At 41.2% G+C, this 25,108-nt stretch overlaps 1 protein-coding gene across 3 annotated transcripts; it reads right to left on the bottom strand.

The window, feature by feature from the left end:
• On the bottom strand, nt 1-25,108 carry KBTBD2 (kelch repeat and BTB domain containing 2). Of its 3 annotated transcripts, none has more exons than XM_045387636.3 (4): nt 24,763-25,108; nt 11,589-12,095; nt 6,871-7,036; nt 1-2,709 (listed from the first exon to the last, which is right to left on the bottom strand). In XM_045387636.3, the coding sequence occupies exons 2-4, from the start codon at nt 11,756-11,758 to the stop codon at nt 1,174-1,176; spliced, it is 1,872 nt and encodes a 623-aa protein (XP_045243571.1). In that variant the 5' UTR covers nt 11,759-12,095; nt 24,763-25,108; the 3' UTR covers nt 1-1,173. The 3 variants fall into 3 exon arrangements, with proteins under 3 accessions (XP_045243571.1, XP_045243569.1, XP_065397070.1); XM_045387634.2 differs by lacking the exon at nt 24,763-25,108 and adding an exon at nt 23,838-24,085; XM_065540998.1 differs by lacking the exons at nt 11,589-12,095; nt 24,763-25,108 and adding an exon at nt 23,838-24,085.

Raw genomic sequence — 25,108 nt, 5'->3', positions numbered from 1 at the left:
TTGAATATATACAATTTATTTAATAAATTAATGTCATTCAAAATACAGTGCCAGAACATGATGCAGTTGAACATGCTAGTAATGTTTGTCATGAAGCACCTGTGCTCATGTTAGATTGGCGGCGCCCCACTACTGCTAGTGGTTCCTGGGATTAATGCCAGAGCAGCGCTAGTTATCTGCTCTTCTGCACAGCTAGTGCAGAGAATTCCTGAACAGTTCACCTTACTAATCCTAACCCCCACACGCACACAACAGGTTAAAAAAAACACACCCTGACAGCTAACAGATCTATACACAATCACTCTACAGTAATGCTTGTTATTAAATTAAGATGTAATGACCTGGTTAACCCACTCTAAATCTTGAAGATGGAGAACTACATCAGCAGCAGGTAGTTATATGCATGAGCCAATGTTAACATAATACAGACAGTGGAGGCTTTTACTGATTAAAGCTCCACGCAGACCCGCACAATGAGGGGCTGGCAATTCTTACTGCAAGCCCAGCAACGTAAGTCCACACCTGGTAAATGACCAGCTGACCGGAAGACCTGTATTCTAGATAGACAAGTATAAGTTAGTGAAAAGAGAATACATGCACCTAATAGTATAGTTAGACTGATCCTGCAGTCATAGCTTTCCCTGTGTAATACCATAAAATTATGGAAGATCTTCCTCAACTAGAGTATAGGATTTAGACGTTTCTATACCAACATGGACATTAGTGTTAAGTGCAGTTGAATTAATTACACTGAAAACTGTATTCCAGGACTTCAGAACAGAAGCACGGGAATGAAATACACATACTAAAATAACCTCAGCACAATTTGTGATATACCACACTAGGAACAGGAAACTACTTTTATAAATGAACTTTTTGAACTGTACATACACAGGGCTAACAATGTTAGATAATCCAGATTCTTATACTCTCATGATTACACATAAAGTTTCTCAATTATTGAATAATCTATTTCATATTATGGAAGCATATCTTTCTGTAAGACTCACTGATATATATTATACTGATGCAAATATTAAGTAGGGCATAAAAATAAAATTTATCAAAGATAGATTTTTATGTAGTCATATTTAGTTCTTTCATAGCCTCTTTTGTTTAGCAAAGAAAATGACAAAGCACATAACTCAGGCGTGCACTCCCTGAACTTCCCAACTATACAGGTGGTAGTGCGACCATTTCTCCATCCAGTTCAAACTCTTCTGTCCCATCCGTTGAAAAAAGGTAAGTTGGTGGTTTCCATGGAGACTCTTCAAGGCAGGATGGATAGAGTTTCCCCACAGTGCATCGAAAATCTCTCCCCAAGTCCCACAGTACACGTTCAGATATATGCTGCCGCAGAGACCACCGGTCAAGTTCCAGGTCATATTGGTAGGTGACGTATTTAGCTCGCTCATTTAAATGAGTTTCTCGCATAAACACACATAGAGAATTTGAGATCACAACAGCTCTAACACAGGGGTCAGAGTACCTCTTAGCAGGGATGTTGGCTGCCATTTTCCACTCATTTTTATTCACGTCATAAATTTCCACAGTTACTGAAGACCCATCTACAGTGCCAGAGGGGAGTCTTATGCCGGAATTGGTAGCAATATGCAACCCTCCAATATAGAAAATTTTATCACCAAAAGCTGCAGCTGAAGCAAAGGACCTACTAGTCTGTCTCATGGCCATTTCTACCCATGAGTCAGACCTTGGAAAATAACAGTACATGAGGTTCAGTGTCATCACGTAAATGCAGTCATGAACCACGACTGCTGCACTCCATTGCCAAGCACAAGGTAAAGGGCTTACCATCGTCCACTCATCTTTCTCAGTGTCGTATCTTTCTACGGTCCTCCGATTAAGTTCTCCACCTACGCTATCTCCTCCAATTGCATAGATATAGCCTTCACAGCAAACCAAAGATGGCTTTATGCGGACAAAAAGCATTGGGGTCTTTGGAAACCAGGTATTTTGCTGTGCATCAAACCAATAAAAGCAATTCACAGTTCTGAAGGCAGTCTGAAGTTTGCTTGTTTTACTGTGATTTGTTTTTGTGTTTTTCAGAGGAACTTGACCCCCTGCTATGTAGATATCATTATCAGGTGTTACAACAGTCCCAACTTTATGCAAATCAGCTGGCGGGCTACATAGCTTGTAAACTTTTTCTGCTTGGGGGCTGTAACAGACAGAAGAGTAAAGACTACAAGGATTTTCTGAAGATGCTTCAATGAAAATCATCATTTCCTCTTTAGTCATCCCAAGTCTTGGTTTGAAAAACTTGGGCATGGACTTATACAGACCTTGAACCACCACTGACTTATCATTGGGTGGCAGACCTTGAAACCAAGCTCTCTGTGTTACTTCTGAAAGTGCATCAATTCTGATTTGGCTAAGAACAGAAGACAAATACTGGGATCGTGATTCTGTGTTATACTCTAGCCACAGCATAGCAGCTTCTCGAACGGTTTCTTCCTTTTCTACATTTAAATTGTCACTACTGAGAATGTCTATCAGTAGGTCATGTGACAGCTGCATGAACGCATCCTGATGATACACAGCAGTGAACTTGTGCTCCACCATTCTTTTAGCACTCTGTTTTAATTCCTCACAACTGAAGAGATCAGCAAAACTCAATAATCGTACACAATTCTCTGCATTTATTTTTTTAATTAAATATTCTCGACAACGTTGTAACACATCTTCTACCTAGAAGGAGAAGGAAAAAAAACAGGCTGATAGGGCCAGGACAGACACATTTTACTTTTATGTAAGACATTGTATTAATCAGACGCCCACAGTGTAATTTTTATTTTCAGATACACACATCTGGGCTAAGAGATAAGGTCTTCTGGTAGTAATAAAATCAGAAGACTATATAATTTTGCAGTAATTTTTCCTGCTCAGTGGCCTACTTAACTGTTCTATTTAGGAACCAGTAGTACAACAATAAACAGGTTCTTAAAAAACAAAACAGCCTTAAAGAATAGGCAAGGAAATTCATACATAAGTCATACTTTCCTAGACTTCATATATAATTGAGAGAACTATACGAAAAAATGTAAACAAATCATAGTATACAGAAAATTGTTGTTGAGTAACTGGATTCTGGTTTCCTCAACTTGGACGAGACAGTCACATAAAACCAGCAAATCATGCACAATGAGTAGTAGTTACTTGCCATTCTTATCTAGAGAGGTAAGTTATCAAAGCAACACGAAATAGACTTATGTGCAGTTATAAATTACCTATATTTAAATGACCCATCTTAGACACTGTAAGCTTCCTAGATTTGTTTTTTCTTAAGAAGGTAGATCTCAGTTGAATCAGGTGTGCTACCTACTATATTTATGCAGCATCATAGTGATTAACTAGAAACTGTTTACACTGAGAAGTCAGGTTGCTTGGATTTAAAGCTTAAAAGGTTGCTTGGATTTAAAACTTAAATTAGCCAATTAAACTACTTATTAGGAAAGAAGTTTCAAATCTCTAAAGTTCAATTTTCTCTTATATAAAATGGGGAAATAACGGTTATCTACCTCAAATGAACACTGCAAGGATCAGATGAGAATATATGTAAAGTACTAGTACAGCATTTGGTACTGAAACACATGATCACTTCATGTGGTTGATAGTGAAAGTCACATTGGTAGTCACAGAATGCCCCATCTCAGGCTTGCCAGGGAAACACAGTCTAAGAGGCAGAGTCCTGTTTTGCATTTGAGCAAGCAGATGTAGTATACGGTTTTCATTAAAATGGCAGAAAAAAACTATAAGGAGCAGTGTCAATATTTACAGTAACAAAGTATGCTGGGATTAGATTTTCTTAAAATTCCTTAATGCCTTAAGAATTCGAGAAATGCCTGCTTTTAAAAGAAGGACCAATAAAGAATTAGCTGGGTGTGCTGGTGCATGCCTATGATCCCAGCACTTTGGGATTATAGGAAGGAGGATTTATTGAGCCCAGCAATTCGAGATTGCAGTGAGCTATGACCATGCCACTGCACTCCAGCCTGGGCAACAGAACAAGACACGTCTCTAAAAATAAAAAGTAATGACAACTCGCAAGCTATATAAAGACAGTGCTTACAGTAAACATTTCTCCCTTTCAAGTTTGGAACTACTAGCGCAACAGCAAGCTACCCCAGCCTCAATTTCCCCAGAGTTGTGGGTAGAGTAGGACACTAACAATAAGGTTAGTGGTAATAAGGAGTAAAAGTTGGTCATGTGTTGTAACTCACACCTGTAATCCTAGCACTTTGGGAGGCCCAGGTGAGAGAACTGCCTGAGCTCAGGAGTTTGAGACTAGCCTGAGCAACATAAGACGACCTTGTCTCTACAAAAAAATTTAAAAATTAGCCAAGTGCGGTGATGCACGTCTATAGACCCAGCTACTCAGGAGGCTGAGGCTGGGGACAACTTGAGCCCAGGAGATCGAGGCTGCAGTGAGCTGTGATCTCACCACTGTGCTGCAGCCTGGACAACAGAGCAAGACCCTGTCACACACACAAAAAAGAAGTAAAAGTTGAGTATCCCTAATTCAAAAATTCAAAATACAAAATGCTCCAAAATCTGAAATACCCTGAGTACTGACATGACACTCAAAGGAAATACTCACTGGAGTATTTCAGAGTCTAGATTTTTAGATTAGGGATGCTGAACTAGTAAATATAATGCTGCAAATATCCTAAAATCTGAAAAAATCTGAAATCTGAAACTGGCTGAACTGGATTTCTGGTCCCAACCATTTTGGATAAAGGTTTTAATCAACCTATGGAAGACTAAAAAGGAAGGAAACTACATAAAGCGTGAACTGAGTTCTGGTTTCCAGAATTACACCCAGGTGTTGGCATTCAACCAGTGTCATGCATATTCATTCAGTGCATATTTATTAAGTACTTAACAAATATCATGAACAGTGCTCTCCAAATTTAACCTTTGGTCTAAAGGTTCTCCCTTTGAAGAAGCTTTGTGAAATACAACGGTATTCCAAAACAGGAGATGAAATGAAGAAAAAACTTATATTCCTCTTAAAATTTAAAAAGAGAACATGATGGGGAAATAAAGAGTAAAACAGTTTGTCATCCATAAATATATCAGCCATCACTTGTTTTGTTTAAATATTTCTCCTTAATTGCTCAATATGGTCACATAGCCATTATAAATATTTATCATAATTTCCAAGTTTTCTGTGAAAAATAGTATCATGAAAAATTAGTACATCTAAGCTCTAAGAAAAAAAAAAAATCGAAACACTTAAATTTAATAAACACTGTTAAAAATTACTTTAATTTGGCTAGGGGTGGTGGTGGCTCATGCCTGCAATCCCAGCACTTTGGGAGGCCAAGGCGGGTGGATCATTTGAGGACAGGAGTTCCAGACCAGCCTGGCCAACATGGCGAAACCCCGACTCTACTAAAAATACAAAAATTAGCCGGGAATGGTGTAATCCCAGCTACTCGGGAGGCTGAGGCAGGAGAATCACTTGAACCCAGGAGACAGAGGTTGTAGTGAACCAAAGATTGTGCCATTGCACTCCAGCCTGGACAAGAGTGAAACTTCGTCTCAAAAACAAATTACTTTAACATGAAATCAAAATTCTCAGGTATGTTAGGCAGTAAAACACACAAAACCAGTATAAAATTTTCACCTATCTCTTTTATTAACAGATTTACATTCCCATCACAAAACTACTTAGTTTACTGGGTAATCAAATCCTATCGTTTTTCGCTTACACATTTTATTAAAAAAAAAACCTTTTACCTTCTAAAATACGTTAATAAAGAAGTTACATACATAAAAGACATTACTGGCCCAGGCATGGTGGTTCAGGTCTGTAATCCCAGGGCTTTGAGAGGTCAATGCAGGAGAATTGCTTGAGCCTGGGATTTCTGAGACCAGCCTGGGCAACACAGTGAGATCCTGTCTCTATAAAAAATAAAAATATTGGCCGGGTGCAGAGGCTCACGCCTGTAATCCCAGCACTTTGGGAGGCCAAGGCAGGCAGATTACGAGGTCAGGAGATTGAGACCATTCTGGCTAACACGGTGAAACTCCGTCTCTACTAAAAATATTAGTTAAAAAAATTAAAAATAAATAAATTAATTAATTAAAATAAATAAATAAAAAATTAGCCAGGCATGGTGATGGGCGCCTGTACTCCCAGCTACTCGAGAGGCTGAGGCAGGAGAATGGCATGAACCCAGAAGCGGAGCTTGCATTTGAGCCGAGATCGCGCCACTAGACTCCAGCCTGGGCGACAGAGTGAGACTCCGTCTCAAATAAATAAAAATAAATAAATAAATAAATAAATAAAGTAAATAAAAATACTAGCTGGGCATGGTGGTGCGCACCTTTAGTCATCCCAGCTACTCAGGAGGCTGAAGCAGGAGGATCACCTGAGCCCGTGAGTTCAAGGCTTCAGTGAACCATGACTGCCAGTGCACTCCAGCCTGGGTGACCAAACGAGACCCCGTCTCGAAAACATAAATAAATAAGGTTTAACAATGTTTCCTCACAAAATAAACCACATAATAAACCAGTAAGCCACAACTCATGTATGTAACTGAGGAAAAAAATGCTTACCTGTAGGCTGAGCACAGTGGCTCACACCTGTAATCTCAGCACTTTGGAAGGCCAAGATGGGTGGATCACCAGATCAGGAGTTCAAGACCAGCCTGACCAACATGGTGAAATCCCGTACTAAATATACAAAAATTAGCGCCTGTAATCCCAGCTACTCAGGAGGCTGAGGCAGGAGAATAGCTTGAACCTGGGAGGTGGAGGTTACAGTGAGCTGAGATCGCGCCACTGCACTCCAGCCTGGGCAACAGAGAGAGACTCCGTCTCAAAAAGTATCTATATGCTTACCTGTAGGAAGCAAGCTGTTTCATAAAGCTGTTCTACAGTACTGTCATTCATTGCCAAGTTACCCGTGTATGCGTAAGTTATTATTATCTGTAAGGTGGCAGCATCCACATTCCTCAGGTGTACATGGGTTTGTTTGCTTTCACTTAGTCCACTCATAAACATGGCCCTACAGGGGAGATGGAGAAAATAAAGTTGTAAGGGTTTTGTGTAAAACAAATGTAGAGCTGAAAAGAACAATTAGACAACAAGAGGTGTTCATTTAGGATATTTACTTATAAGTGAACCTTTTTTTTGTTTTTTGAGACAGGGTCTTGCTCTGTCCCCCAGGCTGGAGTGCAGTGGTGCGATCATGGCTCACCGCAGCCTCGACCTTCTGGGCTCAAGCGATTCTCCTCAGTCTCCCAAGTAGCTGGGACTACAGGCATGCATCACCACTCCCAGCTATTTTTTTTTTTTATTTTTAGTAGAGACGAGGCCTCCCTATGTTGCCCAGGCTGGTCTCCAACTCCTGAGCTCAAGCAATCTTCCTACCTCAGCCTCCCAAAGTGCTCGGATTACAGGCATGAGCCACTGTGCCTAGCCAATGAAATTTTTAGGGAGACAGATACGAATAAAATCCAGTCCCAAAGATATACCAGACTATTCCATCATGCCATTTTGAGTGAAAATCTCAAAATTCTATTTACTCCTTATATTCATACCATGAAATAATATTCAGCAATAAAAGGAAACTAAGTATTAATATATACTTTAACATAAATGAATCTGAAAACATTATGCTCAGTGAAAGAAGCCACATAGAAAAACCATATAGTGTATGAGTCCATTTATATAAAACATCCAAAAAAAGAAAATATAGAGAGACAGAAGGTAGATTACTAGTTCCTTAGAACTGTAAGAATGGGGTTTGTGACTATAAATAGACACAAAGTGATGAAAATGCTCTAAATTTACATTGTGGAAATGGTTATATAACTCTGTAAATATACTAAAATTCATTTAATTATACACTTAAAATGGGTAGATTTTGTGGTATGCAAATTACATCTCAATAAAGCTGTTAAAAATTCATTTACTCAAACCATTATCTAAAAATAGGCAGGACACTTTCCTAAAAATCTATTATATACAGGAAATCATGATGGAAAGGCAACTGGCATGATGAAGAATACAAAGTAGAATGCCCATATATAGGTAAGAGATGAAAACGGGAGAAAAGCCTCTGCATGTAGCGGTCAACAGTGAGTGTCACAACAGTCACTAATTTGGCCCCTCAAGGACAGAGATGAAGAAGCCATTCAAAATGGATAAAACGGGGTAGAACATAAGAAGCGATTGTTCAAGGGGCATAGCTTGAACATAAGGGCTTATGCAGGAAACCAGAAAATGAATGGGAAAAATGGAGGGCAGTTAGATCACAGAGGGCCTTTAAATGAGACAAGAGAGTCTGAGCTTTTCCTTGTAGATAGTGGGGAAAACCAAAGGGTTTCAAGTCTGTAGCACGACAAAGTCTAAGTGATAAATGTAGGATGAATACTCTAAGCTGACAGGCTATTCAGAGCTAAAAGCTAGAGACAGGAAAACTGGCCATGAGGCTATGACAATAATATACCTAAGAGGTAAGAAACTGAGTTACACTGGCAGAAATGAATACAAAAACCACTATAGCCGGCGCTTGGTGGCTCACACTTGTAATCCCAGCATTTTGGGAGGCCAAGGTGGGCGGATCATCTGAGGCCAGGAGTTTGAGACCAGCCTGGCCAACATGGTGAAACCCCATCTCCACTAAAAAATACAAAAATTAGCTGCATGTGGTGGCAGGTGCCTGTAATCCCAGCTACTCAGGAGGCTGAGGCAGGAGAATCACTTGAACCCGGGAGGCAGAGGTTGCAGTGAGCCAAGATCGACCCACTGCACTCCAGCCTGGGTGACCAAAGTGAAACTCTGTCTCAAAAAGAAACAAACAAACAAAACCCACTATAAAGAGCCAACAGGATCTGGTGATTTTCTTTTTCCTTTTCTTTTTTTAAGACGGAGTCTCACCCTGTTGCCCAGGCTGGAGTGTAGTGGTGGTATCTCGGTTTACTGCAACACCCAACTCCCAGGTTCAAGCGATTCTCCCACCTCAGCATCCCAAGTAGCTGGGATTACAGGCGCCCGCCACCACGCCTGGCTAATTTTTTGTATTTTTAGTAGAGACGGGGTTTCACCATGTTAGTCAGGATGGTTTCAATCTCCTGACCTCGTGATCCACCCACCTCGGCCTCCCAAAGCACTGGGATTACAGGTGTGAGCCACCACGCCCAACCAGAAACAGCAAATACGTAATTTCATAATACTGAAACAGGCTGAAGTACCACAACAGAAGAAGTGCTGAGTAATTCTCAAGCAATTCTCTCATTTTGGGTCTATAATGAACTATACATGTTACCAAAAAATATTAAAACTATTATTCAGGGGTACCTACTAATTCTTGGTGGGACAGACAGAACTGGTAACTCAAACTACAAAGGAAGAATGTATTTAGTTCAGAAGGCAAAATCTCTAACATTAAAGATGTGTAGGAGCATTACATGTAAAGATCTTGAAATCTGCAATTCTGGGAGCGGAATCTAGTTGAAGAACACTTGGGAAATATCATGTGGATATGAAACTGTCCCAGGCACAAGATTTTAATGATGGGTGGCTTTAATCCCAAACACATATTGAACTATTTTATTTATTTAATAAATATCTGATTTGTTTTAGGGATAATATACAGTTATCCCTTGGTATCTGTGGGGGACTGGTTGGTTAAGAAATTTCCCAGACTTGGCCAGGTACAGTACCTCACGCCTGTAATCCCAGCGCTTTGGGAGACCGAGGCGGGTGGATCACTTGGGGTCAGGAGTTTGAGACCAGCATGGCCAACATAGTGAAACCCCGTCTCTACTGAAAACACACCAAAAAATTAGCTAGGCATGGTGGTGTGTGCCCGTAATCCCAGCTACTTGGGAGGCTGAGGCACAAGAATCGCTTGAACCTGGGAGGCAGAGGTTGCAGTGAGTCGAGATAGCACCACTGCACTCCAGCCTGGGTGACAGACTCTGTCTTTAAAAAAAAAAAAAAAAAAAGATTGTAGGCACAGCAAAGGCAACAACTGGTATTGAGCCTTAGCTTTTGAAATCGTCATGGGATATGTTAGGGAATGTGAAGTTTCTATATCTTCATATAAAGTAAGTCAGCCCTCAAAGTTCAAATGAAATCTGTCCTGTCTACAGCTGCCATTAAAGAACAGTAGAACAGGCGGTGCGGAGTGGCTCACGCCTGTAATCCCAGCACTTTGGGAGGCCAAGGCGGGCAGATCACGAGATCAGGAGTTTGAGACCAGCCTGACAAACATGGTGAAACCCCATCTCTACTAAAATTACAAAAATTAGTCGGATGTGGTGGTGCGCGCCTGTAATCCCAGCTACTTGGGAGGCTAAGGCAGGAGAATCACTTGAACCCAAGAGGCAGAGGTTGCAGTGAGCTGAGATCGCGCCACTGCACTGCACTCCAGCCTGGACGACAGAGCAAGATCGTCTCAAAAAAAAAAAAAAAAAAAAGAGCAGGACCAAACTCACTAATGATTGCTGATTATGGCTGTTAATATTTGTAGTAGAAATATACTGGTCCACATTTAATTCACCTTTATTCTTTCTGTCCCTTTCAAATATTAAGTCAAAATTACCTAAAAGCAAAGAACAAATTAAGCAATTTCTATGCTTTGGCTTCTATTCTGCTCGGGAAACGTACAACAAAGATGCAGAAGATCATAAAAATGTAAAGTTAAGCTTTATGTATCTGTATTAGCAAAGAGTAACTAAATTCACTTCTACATTCAGAGGCACAGAGAATACCAACAATGTTACTAGTTATTAAATATTTAAATCTGGCAAAGAGTCTAGTTAGTATAAAGAAATATGACAAATGGTAATAGCAAAGAGTGAGAAAAAATACATTTCGTAAAGAAAAGTCTTAACGAGGTCGGGCGCAGTGGCTCAAGCCTGTAATCCCAGCACTTTGGGAGGCCGAGACAGGCGGATCACGAGGTCAGGAGATCGAGACCATCCTGTCGAACACGGTGAAACCCCGTCTCTACTAAAAAGTACAAAAAAAAAACTAGCCGGGCGAGGTGGCGGGCGCCTGTAGTCCCAGCTACTCGGGAGGCTGAGGCAGGAGAATGGCGTAAACCCGGGAGGCAGAGCTTGCAGTGAGCCGAGATCCGGCCACTGCACTCCAGCCTGGGCAACAGAGCAAGACTCCGTCTCAAAAAAAAAAAAAGAAAAGTCTTAACGTATCTAACAGCACCAATTTTTACTCTCTAAAAATTACTATTTGAGCCTATGATAACTTGTCAGTTTAAAAACAGGGATCACTGTTTTCTAAAGGTAGCATTTTAAAACCTCAAAGTATAAATTTTCCCATTTTTCTTTCTCTTTTAATGGAAAAAGAATATTCTAAACTTTTCTGCCTTCCCAACGTTAAAACTTTACCTTAACACATTTCTTGTATTCAAACCTTTATAAAACTTCTTTCATGTGTCCCTTACACATGCAAGAATGAGATTTGCCAAGTACTACATAATCTGAACAGAAAACTTAAGCAAAACTTAAAAACAAAAATTGAGATGTGGCTTCTTAAAAAATTAAATAACATTTCAAAGAATTTCTATTTAAAACATTAAAAGTACTTACCTGAAATAAGAGCTACATGTTGCAAGAACCATCTTATGACAAGGGAATTCAGTGCCCTCAACAATTAACACTATGTCAGTAAACAACTGCTGTTCATAAAACAGTTTCAACTGTTCCAACAAGGACACAGCATATTCAGTATTGATCTGCCTCTCGTCTTGAGTGGACATGACTGTATTCCATTAATATCTCCAGGAACAGATTTAAAAAGTCCGTCTTACTAATGGAAGGTCAAGTGAATACTTGAGAAATAAAGGAGAAACCACTTGCTGTTATCTGTAGCATTCAGTACCAAGACTGACACATTTCACTAATGAGTAATATCTTGTTACAGACTTAGAATCACTCCTAGGTCATCCTGTATTAATTAGGTTCTTCAGAGTTTTTCAACACAGTCTGCAGACATTGTGCTCAAATCTGCAATTGCGCAGCTCATGAGTGAAAGAGAAAAATACACGAGGTAGATTTTGTGGCAACATCCTATGTTCAGTGGATCCTGTGGAGTCACTAAAAAGAAAGAAAGTTAAGTTGTAGTATCTAGGTCAGTACAGTTTTAGAATATAACGTTTAAAATGGCAGCCTTAAATAGAAATCATGTTTATTTGAAGTTCAACTTTAGATATTACCATAAAAGCAAAACATGACAAAAATGAAGATCCTTAGTCTATATTTAAAATTAAAAAACAGAAAAAAATTACCAGTTGTAATTTCAAGTTAACTTTTGTCTTCTATACAAAATATAACTGTCACAGAAAATAACGAATACATGAATAAGTACACATTTTTAAAGCTCTTTCAAAATAGATAAATTACCAAAGCCAGATCTCTTATTTGGTAGCAACAAATAATCATAATATATAAGAAAAAATATTTTTTAAAAAACTCTGTTCTCTTACATAGAGATTTCTCATTCTCTGAATATATTTTAAATACGTTCACAAAGTCTTCATATTTAATTTAAACTATACGGTAAATAGATTCAAACTGTTTATTCTCAAATTTGCCATTCAATTCAGTAAGAGAAGTATATGTAATCTGTCTCTTTGAAGAGTGGTTCTTTCCTAGGAATCTTTACAAATAAGAACATATAATTTTACTTAAAAAAAAACATATAAAATGTAATGGATATATGTTTCTACCCAGAATACTCCGTATTACACAAATATGAATGTTCTCCAAATTAATATGTAAGTTTAATTCAACTCCAATCTAAATCCTATATTCAAGGGATTTATCTGGAAGAATACACAAAAGTTGCTAAGATATTTAAAGAAGGCCAAGTTTTTCATGATTCTTATGAAAATATTAAATCTATTATAAAACGCCCATAAACCCAAGTACACATAAGAAACTAGATATGACTGGCCGGGCACGGTGGCTCACACCCGTAATCCCAGCACTTTGGTAGACTGAGGTAGGAGGATCACAAGGTCAGGAGTTCGAGACCATCCTGACCAACATGGTGAAATTCCATCTCTATTAAAAATACAAAAATTAGCTGGCTGTGGTAGTGCATGCCTGTAATCCCAGCTACTCGGGAGGTTGAGGCAGGGGAATTGCTTGAATCTGGGAGGTGGAGATTGCAGTGTGCCAAGATCGCACCACTGCACTCCAACTGGGGCGACACAGCAAGACTCCGTCTCAAAAAAAAAAAAAAAAAGAAAGAAATTAGATATGATAAAGATAAATATGGTATTTCAAATTAAGCTTTAGTCATACTGCATACCATTCATCAAAAAAAAAAAAATTCCAGCTGAATAAAAATTTATTTGGAACTCAGTATTCACAACACATGGCAAAGGAATTACAAATCAGGAAAAGAGGAAAATCCCAAATAGAATGCTACTAATATGCTAACTATAAAAACTACCACCTCTTTTTTCACCAACTCTTAAGATGACCCTTGGTTACCATAATGAGAAATGACTCCATCATTAGAATCACTAATATTTTTTCTCACAAAATACCATCCATTATGTCAAAGAGAATATCACATATACTTCCTGACAAACTATACTATTACAGTAACTGCTAACTTGATATACAGTCAAGTTTCCAACCAAGTTAACTGTGAAAGTAACTAAAACAGGTGCAAAGGCAGAGTGAGACTCTGGGTCATTTAAGGTAATAACTTTGCTCTTCCAGAACTGCATGTTACACTATAAATCTGAGTTCTACTATTATAATCTCTAAGGCAAATAATACTTAAAATCACTGGCTATTTCCACACATTAATAATGCAACAAGGCATAGTGTTGTTGAGGGTGTGGAAAAACAAGCATTCTTACACAGAGGAGTAAGCTGATACATACCCACAATTCCTTATTCAAAACTCTTGACACAAGACACGTTCCACAATTTAGACTTCTCCAGATTTTATACAGGTATTGTGACACATGTACCCTATATTATAAAACCCTCTCAAGAAGTCTCAGGTAGCAATGGATAATCAAACATATTATCTTTGCTGAGGGAACTATGAATGGTGTGAAAAATAAAGACTATATATAGCCTCATGTTACTTCAGGTCAGGTTTTACCAGCGAAGTTTTTTTTGTTTTGTTTTAACAACTTGATTTTTCAGAGTTTTTTGGATTTTAGAATTGCAAGTATCATAGAAAATATAGTATCTGACACTGGAAATGCTTAATACCAATCTAATATATTAATCCTACTTCTAGAAATATATTTTACAAAAATATATGCATTAATAAAGTAAAAGTCCTAATCCCAGTAGCTGGACTCAAAATTGTCCCCATCCATGTTTAAACAAGGTAACAGCAACTGGTGGCCAGGGCCAAGACAGATTTAAATCATGTCACTAGACCCCAGAATTTCCTGCAGGCTACCTGTACAGGCTCACTCTGGTCATTTCATTAACTATATAATAAGATGATTTTCTGCAGTGATTTTGGGGACGCCTCATTTATGACTGGGTTTTGCTAGATTTGATTTTTTATCGTATCCATGAAACTGTATTAAAACAAATGAAGTCTGCTTCTAAAAAATTACAAAGTCATTATACTCATTAACACAGCCTTATTAGATTCCCCTATTTCCCACTCTTCTTTTGTGATCCAGGATACGTTTTCTTCCTGGAGAGGTAGTCTACATAAAAGTTACTTTAAAATAGGCAGAAAAAGAAAGTCATTCAGATATGACACTAAGTAAATAAGTGCAATTAAAAATAAATTTAAGGCCTGGAGTGGTGGCTCATGCCTGGAATCCCAGCACTTTGAGAGGTTGAGGTTGGTGGATCACTTGACGTTAGGAGTTCGAGAACAGCCTGGTCAACATGGTGAAACCCCATCTCTACTAAAAACACAAAAAAATTAGCTGGACCTGGTGGCACATGCTGTAATTCCAGCTACCCAGGAAGCTGAGGACAGGGAATCACTTGAACCTGGCAGACAGAGGTTGCAGTAAGCTGAGATTGTACCACTGCACTCCAGCTTGAGTGACAGAGCGAGACTCTGTCTGTCTCAAAAACAAAACAAAACAAAAAATAATAAATAAAATTAAGTAGCTCACCCCTCTGGGAGTATAGACTTCAAAAGGTATTAACTAAAAATGTGAAAGCTTGGCCAGGTGTTGTGACTCACGCCTGTAATCCCAGCACTTTGGGAGGCCGAGGAGGGCAGATCACTTGAGGCCTGAGGTCTGGAGTTCAAGACCAGCCTGACCAACATAGCAAAATCCTGTCTCTACTAAAACTACAAAAATTAGCCAGTGGCACATGCCCGTAATACTAGCTACTCTGGAGGCTGAGGCTGCTTCAGGCTGAGAATCACCTGAACCCGGGAGGAGGAGGTTGCAGTGAGCTGAGATCACACCACTGCATTCCAGCCTGGGCAACACAGCAAGACTCTGTCTTACAAAAATAAAAATAAAAATGTGAAAATGTGCAAAGTTTAGGATGATCAACCAACAATCTTCAAATGCCCACAACACAAACATTTTCTGTAAAAGACTCCTTCCCTCCTAAAAACAAACCTTGAAACCAATACCCTAAATCCTCTGAAGCATTTCAGCATGTACCATATTACCAACCGATGGGACATATTTTACATTTTCTCTTTTCAATAATTATATTTTGTGTATCATTCTATATCTAAAATCAGCATCAAAACGTCACAAACCCTGTTATCTGTGGAAGCTAGCTTCCCCAGATTAATTCTCAGGCATCAAGCAAACTGCTAACTTAATTTTCTTTGCTGAATGAATGGCTACTTAAATTTAATTCCACAAAAGTTTATTGAATACTAAGTGCCAATCATCGTACTTTACATACTCAGATTGAGAGAAGCCAAACACTAAAGCTCCAAAACACCAAGGGCTTTTAAAACTCTTACTACAGATCACAGCCAAAACTACAGCTGTCATTCAAAAACATGGTGTTTTAAAAACCAGCTATTCTAGACAAACTCAAAAGCCAAGAAGCAAGCAAATGAGTGAGGCAAGCTGGGTGTAAGAAACATTTTTCTTGAAATGTAGCTATCTTGATATTTTACTTCCAAACTTTTAATAGAGACATGAGTGCAAGAAATTTTACTCTTCACCATAAGAAAAATTGTAGTACAGATAAAATGAGCAAAGGTATCTGGTGCTCAGCCCTACTACAGTGGATCACACAGGAGAAAGGAAAAACTTATTGAAGACCTATTTAAACCTTCTGGATTTTATTAATATACGCAATGATTACCTGTTTTTACAAAATAAACTTTTGGCCAGGTGTGGTGGCTCATGCCTGTACTCCCAGCATTTTGGGAGGCCAAGGCGAGAGGGTACCTTGAGGCCAGGAGTTCAAGGCTGCAGTGAGCTATGATCATGCCACTGCACTCCAGCCTGGGCGATAGCTAGACTCTGCCTCTAAAATTAAAAAAAAAAAAAAAAAAAAAAAGGTTGGGCAGTGGCTCCTGCCTGTAATCCCAGCACTTTGGGAGGCTGAGGTGGGCAGATCACCTGAGGTCAGGCGTTTGAGACCATCCTGGCCAACATGGTGAAACACCATCTCTACTAAAAATACAAAAATTAGCCTGGTGTGATGGTGCGTGCCTGTAATCCCTGCTACTCAGGAGGCTGAGGCAGGAGAATCGCTTGAACCCGGGAAGGGGAGGTTGCAGTCAGCCGAGATTGCACCACTGTACTCCAGCCTGGGCAACAAAAGACTCTGTCTCAAAAACATAAAAAAAAAATAGTAATAGTAATAAAACTTCAAAAGGTACACTACTCTCTCTTCTCATAACAAAGACAAAATATTTTAGGCTTTGGGAGCCATAAGGTCTCTATCCCAAAGATTTAACTCTTGCTGCAGCCTGAAAGCAGCCAAAGACAATATGGAAACAATGTTATTTCAATAAAACTTTATTTACAAGAATAGGTTACAGGCCACATTTACCAACCTCTGCTTTATTTTAAAAAATTTCTATTTATATATATACACATATATATATACACACACACACAGACACACACACTTTGATTTTTTTTTTAAGAGACAGGATCGCACTATGTTGCCCAGGCTGGTTTTGAACTCCTACGTTCAAGCGATCCACCTGCCTCAGCCTCCCAAAGTGCCAGGATTACAGGCGTGAACCACAGCACCTGGCCTTACACTGCTTCTTGATGAAATATTTAGTTGATGAAATATTTAATCAGTGACTAAAATACATACCTCAAGTTGTTTCTGCAAGAAGCATGTTTCTCTTCAGATCACAAAAACAAGGAAAAGCACAAACTTTAAATTCTTGAATAATGAATTAAATATAATTAATATAATCTGCATAGATTCCACTTTTCTTCTCAACCAAAGTATTCTAACATCTTTTACCTAGTCACACAACTGCTTTCCCCAATTCCTGCTAATTCCACGGAACTTCTGAAACATGTTCTTATCTAGTGTGAGTACCCTTTAATTAAGGTTAAAAAAAAAAAAAAAAAACCAACATCTCTCCCCAAGATAATGTCAAATAAAAATCCATAATGAGAAACGGCTATTCAAAAACACTTAGATTACTTTGGGAAATCCCTGTTACATGCCACAATTCCTGGTATCAGGTGCTTCCAGATTAATAAGAAAGTCCTATATTCTAACACTAATCATTAGAATATATTCCATAGTAAAAAATGCTAACCAGCATAGGAATTAAATCAGTCATGCATAAAATTCAGAATCTATTTAATAAAGTGCAATATACTTTGACATAAAAAGTGTACATATTCTTATTCCTTAAGTCCTGGGCTCAATTCAGTGTTTTTGACTGATTTGCTTGATCGCACAGAATGGCAAAGATAAGGTTAAAATGTTATACACAGGATGAAATCCTCTCCTCCACTGTCTACACGTATTTTTTTTTTTTTTTTTTTTTTGAGACGGAGTCTTGCTCCGTCATCCAGGCTGGAGTGCAATGGCATGATCTAGGTTCCTCCACCTCCATCTCACAGGTTCAAGCAATTCTCCTGCCTCAGCCTCCTAAATTGCTGGGATTACAGGCATGCACCACCATGACCGGCTAATTTTTCATGTTTTAGAGATGGGGTTTCATCACATTGGCCAAGCTGGTCTCAAACTCTTCACCTCAGGCGGTCTGCCTGCCTCAGCCTCCCAAAGTGCTGGGATTATAGGCAGGAGCCACCATGTCCGGCCTCTACCCACTGACTTCTACGAATTATTAGGGGACAAAGTCCTACTTATTTTTAAATCCGAGGACTTCCTACAGAAGTCAAAAATTTATAAACTGATTGAAAACAAATGCTTCTAATACATTTTCTCTAGGACGTCCAAGTCTCCAAGGTTCTACTGAGTGAATTCCACCACATAAAAGTTATGAAACATTGTTACTAAATGATTGTCAGGATTAGGTCAGCAATCGATAGTAACATATACAATTCTACTTAAAAATCTGAAACTCTTCCCACAGTAAATTATTTCTAGAGATGACTTAAAGTATTGGGAGGATATTGAAAATACTACGGCATTTTATATCAGAGACCTGAGTGTCCTTCGATTTTCATACCCCAAAGGGATCTAAGAACTAATATTCCACTGAAACCAAGAGACAACTGTGTTTCTATTCAACAAATTTAAGTTGGTTGTCTGAATTCCTCACTTAACTTTCCTATAAAATAACAGTATTAAAAAGAGGTTTAACTCTTCACTGTAAGCAGCAAAATATGACTGAAAGTGTATCAGCAAACAAAATTTACACAAAGCAAATACTACTTTAATACTCATAAAGAGATAACAGTGACAGTGAATTTGTTTTACAGATTCTGATTATTAATATTAAAGGATAAGGAACCAAGATGAAAGGTATGAAATGTTGAAATTTTAAAAAATCCCAAATACTTTAAAGTATCAGAGGTTGATGGCAGTGTTTTGGTTTTTTGAGGTGAGGTGGTGGGGGGGAATGATAGATGTCTAATTTCACTTTGAAACCAAGTATTCATTCCTAGAGGTGTGTACTTTGTAGCATCCTCCCACTGAGTAGCCTGGAAACACAAATAGAAGCAAAGCAAACTTTTCCAATGTTAACCAGGCAGAATATAGAGATCGAGGAACGAATAAAGGATTAAAGAACTATTGAACGTGATAAAGAGACCAATCAGCAATTAACTGAGCTGTGGATGAAAAAGGAAGAAAGGATAAAAAGATGGTAAAGACGCTGCTAGCAAGGCCTGCTACAGTAAGTACAGTAGTAGGTACAAAGTTTCCACTGGACAGGAGTTTTAGTGATCTATTACACAGCATGGTGATCATCGCAGTTAACAATAATATATCACATATTTCAAAACTGCTAAAGATTCTAAATGTTCTCACCACAAAAAAGTAGATGAGGTGATAGATGTTAACAGCCTGATTTCATCATTCCTCAATGTGTACATAGATTGAAACATCACATTGTAGCCCACAAATACATACAATTATTCTTTGCCAACTAAAAAATAAAATAAATTATATAGTAGGAATGAAGGATAGGTCTCCCCCCAGGAACGGCAGTGCGGCTATAAATAATTCACCTGTAGGAAGCACATTCAAACTGTATATTACTAACTTAGGGATTGCTGCATCTCCCAATGCTACAAATGTCAACAGAGAAGATTAAAAATGTTTTTTGGAAAAGATCCAAGGCATTCTCCATGGAGGTCAACTGTTGAAAAAAAAAAAATTGAGTACAAACCCAAACTACTTGGGTTAAAGCTCCAGTTCTGCAACTTAATAGTTCTGCGGCCCTTTGTAAGTTATTTATTCTCTATGCCTCAGTTTGCTCATCTATAAAATGGGGTTAAAAGTAGAACTCTCAATGAATTGTTTTAGGGTTACATTTCATACTTGCTTCAGTACCTGATACATAGCACTACTACATAAATATTCGAAATTATTTGTATTAACCCACCCACTGGTGAAGCTTTTGTAGCACTTTCCCAACTCCTGGATTCCCCACCTACACCAGTCTAAAGATTCCAATTTCAGCCAGGCGCGGTGGCTCAAGCCTGTAATCCCAGCACTTTGGGAGGCCAAGGCGGGTGGATCACGAGGTCAGGAGATCGAGACCATCCTGGCTAACACGGTGAAACCCCCCTCTCTACTAAAAAATACAAAAATCTAGCCAGGCGAGGTGGTGGGCGCCTGTAGTCCCAGCTACTTGGAGGCTGAGGCAGGAGAATGGCATAAACCCGGGAGGCGGAGCTTGCAGTGAGCTGAGATCCGGCCACTGCACTCCAGCCTGGGTGACAGAGCGAGACTCCGTCTCAAAAAAAAAAAAAAAAAAAAAAATTCCAATTTCAAGGTCTCAGCACTCTCTTTTTATTCTGTCTAAATGGTATTTTACATAAGAGAAATCCAATGTTCTTAGAGAATATTGGGGCTTTTTTGCAAACATTTGACATTTGAAATCTGAATTCAGTGTTCTAAAATAAGATTTTTTTTTCTTTTTTCCTTTTCTCACACATTATATTTTGATGGTACAAATAATGAAACAAACTAGCGCTTAAAAAAGACTAATCTTGAGAAGGCTGATGTCAGTGTAAAAAACTAAATCAGAGTCCAGGAAGGCACCAGTCATAAAACAAGCCTTTCTTTATTTCAATGAGATAGTTTTCTCCTTAGGAAGGACAAGAGATCGGCGCTAGAAACAGTATGCTTTCAAGTTATCAAAACAACCATGACAGTTGAGAAATGTCTGGAAAAGACCATTTGGTCTTTAGATTGTCAACTGCTATACAAACAGAATTTTCTTGGAGTTGTGACAGGCATCAATTAAAAAACAAACCAAAAAAACCCAAAAACCTGGCCTTTTGAAGAATCTATCAAGTTTTAAAAATTTCAGCATACTCGCAGTGAGCCGAGATCGCGCCACTGCACTCCAGGCTGGTGGACAGAGCGAGACTCAGTCTCAAAAAAAAAAAAAATTTTTTCAGCATAGCCTCACTTACTCTAGTCACATTCAGAGCTTAGGTCTCTTCCTCTGTGTTCTCTTTCCAATCACACTGAGAGATGACATGGCTCCATCAGGTTAATTATGCTCAGCACTCTAAGTAAATTCAGGTCACAAGTATAAGCTGTACTATATTATGATTAATAAGTTATTTCACTTCTAAAAAATTAAACAAGAACATAAAGGCAATGCCACCTGTGATACAATAATTATGAGTATAGTATGTCCTTTTATTTTGGATATCACTTTTCCTTTTTCCTCTCAGCTCTGCACAGTGACTTAAGAAAGCTGGGGAAAGGTGGCCAGCGTGATGGCTCACGCCTGTAATCTCAGCACTTTGGGAGGCCCGGGCGGGCGGATCACGAAGTCAGGAGATCAAGACCATCCTGGCTAACTCGGTGAAACCCCGTCTCTACTAAAAATACAAAAATTAGCCGGGTGTGGACTACTCAGGAGGCTGAGGCAGGAGAATGGGGTGAACCTGGGAGGCGGAGCTTGCAGTGAGCCAAGATCGCGCCACCGCACTCCAGCCAGGGCAGCCTGAGCGACAGAGGACACTCCGTCTCTTTGGAAAAAAAAAAAAAAAAAAAAAAACTTACTTTAGATGGGCCAGAAGCGGTGGCTCACGCCTGTAATCCCAGCACTTTGGGAGGCAGAGGTGGGCGGATCACAAGGTCAGGAGTTCGAGACCAGCCTGACCAACATAGTGAAATCTTGTCTCTACTAAACATACAAAAATTAGCCGGGCCTGGTGGCACACACCTGCAATCCCAGCTACTCAGGAGGCTGAGGCAGGAGAATCGCTTGAACCCCGGAGGCGGAGGTTGCAGTGAGTCGAGATCATGACACTGCACTCCAGCCTGGTCAACAGAGCGAGATTCCATCTCAAAAAAAAAAAAAAAAAAAAAAATTACTTGAGATCAACCTGTCATTTCTAATACTAAGTTATTTAAGTATCACTTGGTCTATTGAAACTCTACAAAACTGAAAACATTAAGCTAACAACTTCAAAATTTTCACTCATATTTTACGACACCAGAACCAATCCTTTTTCCTGGCCTTAGGAAAGTGGGCAAAGAGAAGAGGGGAAGGGAAGGGGGACTCTTTTTTAAATGTGTAACATCTTTGGAAAAACCAATGTATCATTTGGCTTTTAAGACTGCATTCAAGTTTCTAGGAATTTACCTTGCACATTTAATGTTCAATGTTTAGGAATGAAAAGCTCGACATTTCTACCAACCAGAAGAAAATCTATGGAGGAGCATGGACATATGTACTGATACCTCTATTCCCTCCCATCTCCTTACATGCCCTGTGAATAACATAAGTTAACAGATTTTATAATGCTTCTTATGGGAACAAAAAAGGGAGTAGAGTTAGAGCACTCATGAAGTCTTCCTACAAAACTGTGCAAAGAAAACAGCACTATGTGGAAACGTGTGGACTACAGAGCATGCTCAACAGAAAGGTCACAGCACTCCAGAGTTACTGACAGAAGACAACCTCTTGAGGATTCCAGGCCCCAACCTAAAAGGGCTTCAATAAGCACTAAGCCAACAGAAGATCAAAGGGAAGAAGTAAGCTTAGTTATCAGCCAGATGGAAGGAATAGCAAAATTCCACATCATCGAGATTGGAAAACAACCGACTGGCTTTTCAATTTACTTTAGGTCAGAAAAAACAGTCGGGAAAAAAAGTCCTTATCAAAGGTTAACCAAACTAAGTCATTCACAATTACAAGGGATCTAAGATCCATACTACTCAAATTCGGCAAAAATGTACAACTCAGAGGGAAGCGGGGGAATCCCTGTTAATTAGTTGCCTCGATAAAAAGAAAATATCCTTTTGGTCAGTGCACAGCGTTGATAGGGTTTCGTTTCTGAATGCCTGAATGCTCAGTGAGCCCGACGTACAGATTCATGTATAAACAACACGTGACCAGTCCGGTCCCCAACGTCTTCAGGAGGCTAATTGACACAGAAAATAGTTCACACAAACATCCCTTCTTAAAGTTCGTTTGTATTTTGAATTATTTTCCTGTTTTCACTGGTAGCCCGTGGAACGGACACTCCTCTACCTTTTGAGGCAGGTGAAGAAAGAGTTCTTAGATAGCTAAGCCCAGGGGAAAAAAAACGTTAACTCAAAATAACTACTCCACATCAAACTAAGACATTTTTCTATTCCCCGGTTTCTCAATTCGTAGGGAGAGGGAGGTGGTCGAATTCAAGGAAGTCAAAGATTTCACAAAGTAAACACGTACACAATTTTCCGTTTCAAAGGGCAGTTTCTGCTTTCTTTTTTAAGTCGATATAGCTCGCAATAGGAGCTCTGTTCGTCTAGACCTCTCTTGGTACTCAGATGTACCGGGGGGAAACACAGGAAAGGGGTGTCCCCCTTCGGCCCACCATGTCGCGAACACGTCGCGAGTCTTTAAGAGAAACAGCTCTACTTCGGTAAGGGCGGGCGCGAGCCGAGGCCAGGGCGCCGCCCGGGAGCCCCGCGGCCGCCGAGGCGCCCGGTGCCGGGGCCGGAAAGGCCCAGCGAGCTGCGGATCGGGCCGCCCCTTCCCCGCGGACCGGCCCGGAGCCCCGCCGCCCTGGGGCCGCCGCGGGATGCGGAGGGCGGCGCCGGTCGGCCGCGCCCCTCCCCCGCCCGCGACGGAAGCGACTCCGGTTTGAAAGATGCCGCGGCCGCCGCCCCCCACCAGCGGAGCCACAAAGGGCCGAGCCCCCTCCCGCCACAGCCCTCCTCCCCGGCCCCTCCACGGGTCGCCGCGGGCTCCCCGCCCGCCCGATGCTGGCGTCGCCTGCTCACCCGCGTCCCTCGGTCTTGAGGGGTGAGATCCGGTCCAGCCGGCGGCCCCGTCCACACTGGGCCCCTCCGGCGCGGCGGCGGGGGCGTGGCCCTCCTGCCGCGGCCTCGACCGGGGTCTCGCCTCCGCCTCCGGCCGAGAAAGGTTGGCGCCGCCGCCTCTTCCTTCCGGTTTCCCCTCGCACCCTCCCTCGCTCGGTCAGTCCAACGCGAAAAGCAGCGTCCTCTGCGGGCGCCGCCGCACGCTCCTCAGGGCCCGACCACCGCCAGACTCCTCCCCCGGGAGCCGCGGCGCCCGCCCGCGCCGCCTCGTCAGCCCGGGGCCGCGAGACGCCGGGCCCGCCGCTCCCGCCCCGCCCGCCCCGCCCCCGCCCGCGGCCCGGGAACGCGCGGGCAGCGGACCGTTGGCCCGCCTGCGGCGCCCGCCTTCGCCACGCTGCCCTCCCGCCTCGCGCGCGCGCGCCTGTCGGCACTAGCGGCAGTTTTGCAGTTTCCCGGGTCCTCGCGACTGTCCCCCGCCCCTCCCTTACTCTAGCTGCCCCCGCCCTTTTCCTCTGCCGGATACCACCGGAAAGCCAAAACAATTGGGGCCGCGCAGGCGCGAAAAAGGAAACGGAAAGAGCAGGAAGGGTGGGGGCGGTGCGAGGTGACGGGAAGCGTAATTGAAGGGGGTTCCCGGGAAAGGTCACGGGAGAACCCTAGAGGGGCGCGTGCGCGGCAGAAGGGCGCTCCGAGGAGCCGCGGCAGCCGAGGCCTCGGGCTTAGACTGGCGGATGGAGAGGTCCGACAAGTTCATTGACAGGAAATATAGACAGCAAAACACCAATTGTTTTGCCGAAGGAGATGTTTTACCCCTTGGAATTTCCCCTGAAATACAGATTTTTGCAGGCTGGCTCGGAGAGTGGGAATGAGTAGGACTAAACAATACCAGCCCGGGGGCAGGAGAAAGTTGAGGCGTTGGGCGGGTCGCTTTGTTCCCGCAGCACGTCTTCTCCAGATCATGCCCTCCTCTCTCCGGCGCCGCTTCGGCTTTTTCCGAGGCTAAGGAAGAACTCAGAGCAGCACCCGAAAGGGCCCGCAGTTGGGAGAGATTAGGGGAAAAAGGAGAGGCGTCTGGGTGCGGACGGCAACCCCGGCGTGTGAAGCCTTCCGTTTTGTGCTGCAATGCAGTGGCTGCACCGCAACCCCCCGAGTTCCAAAAGAGCGCCTTCAGCGTTGCTTCACAAAGCGAAACGTTTGTAGCAGCAGCTAATGGCTGTGGCCCGTGCTGGTTT

This window comes from Macaca fascicularis, chromosome 3, assembly GCF_037993035.2.
Source record: "Macaca fascicularis isolate 582-1 chromosome 3, T2T-MFA8v1.1".
NCBI classification, from domain to species: domain Eukaryota; kingdom Metazoa; phylum Chordata; class Mammalia; order Primates; family Cercopithecidae; genus Macaca; species Macaca fascicularis.
This window is presented reverse-complemented; position numbering and strand designations above follow the sequence as displayed.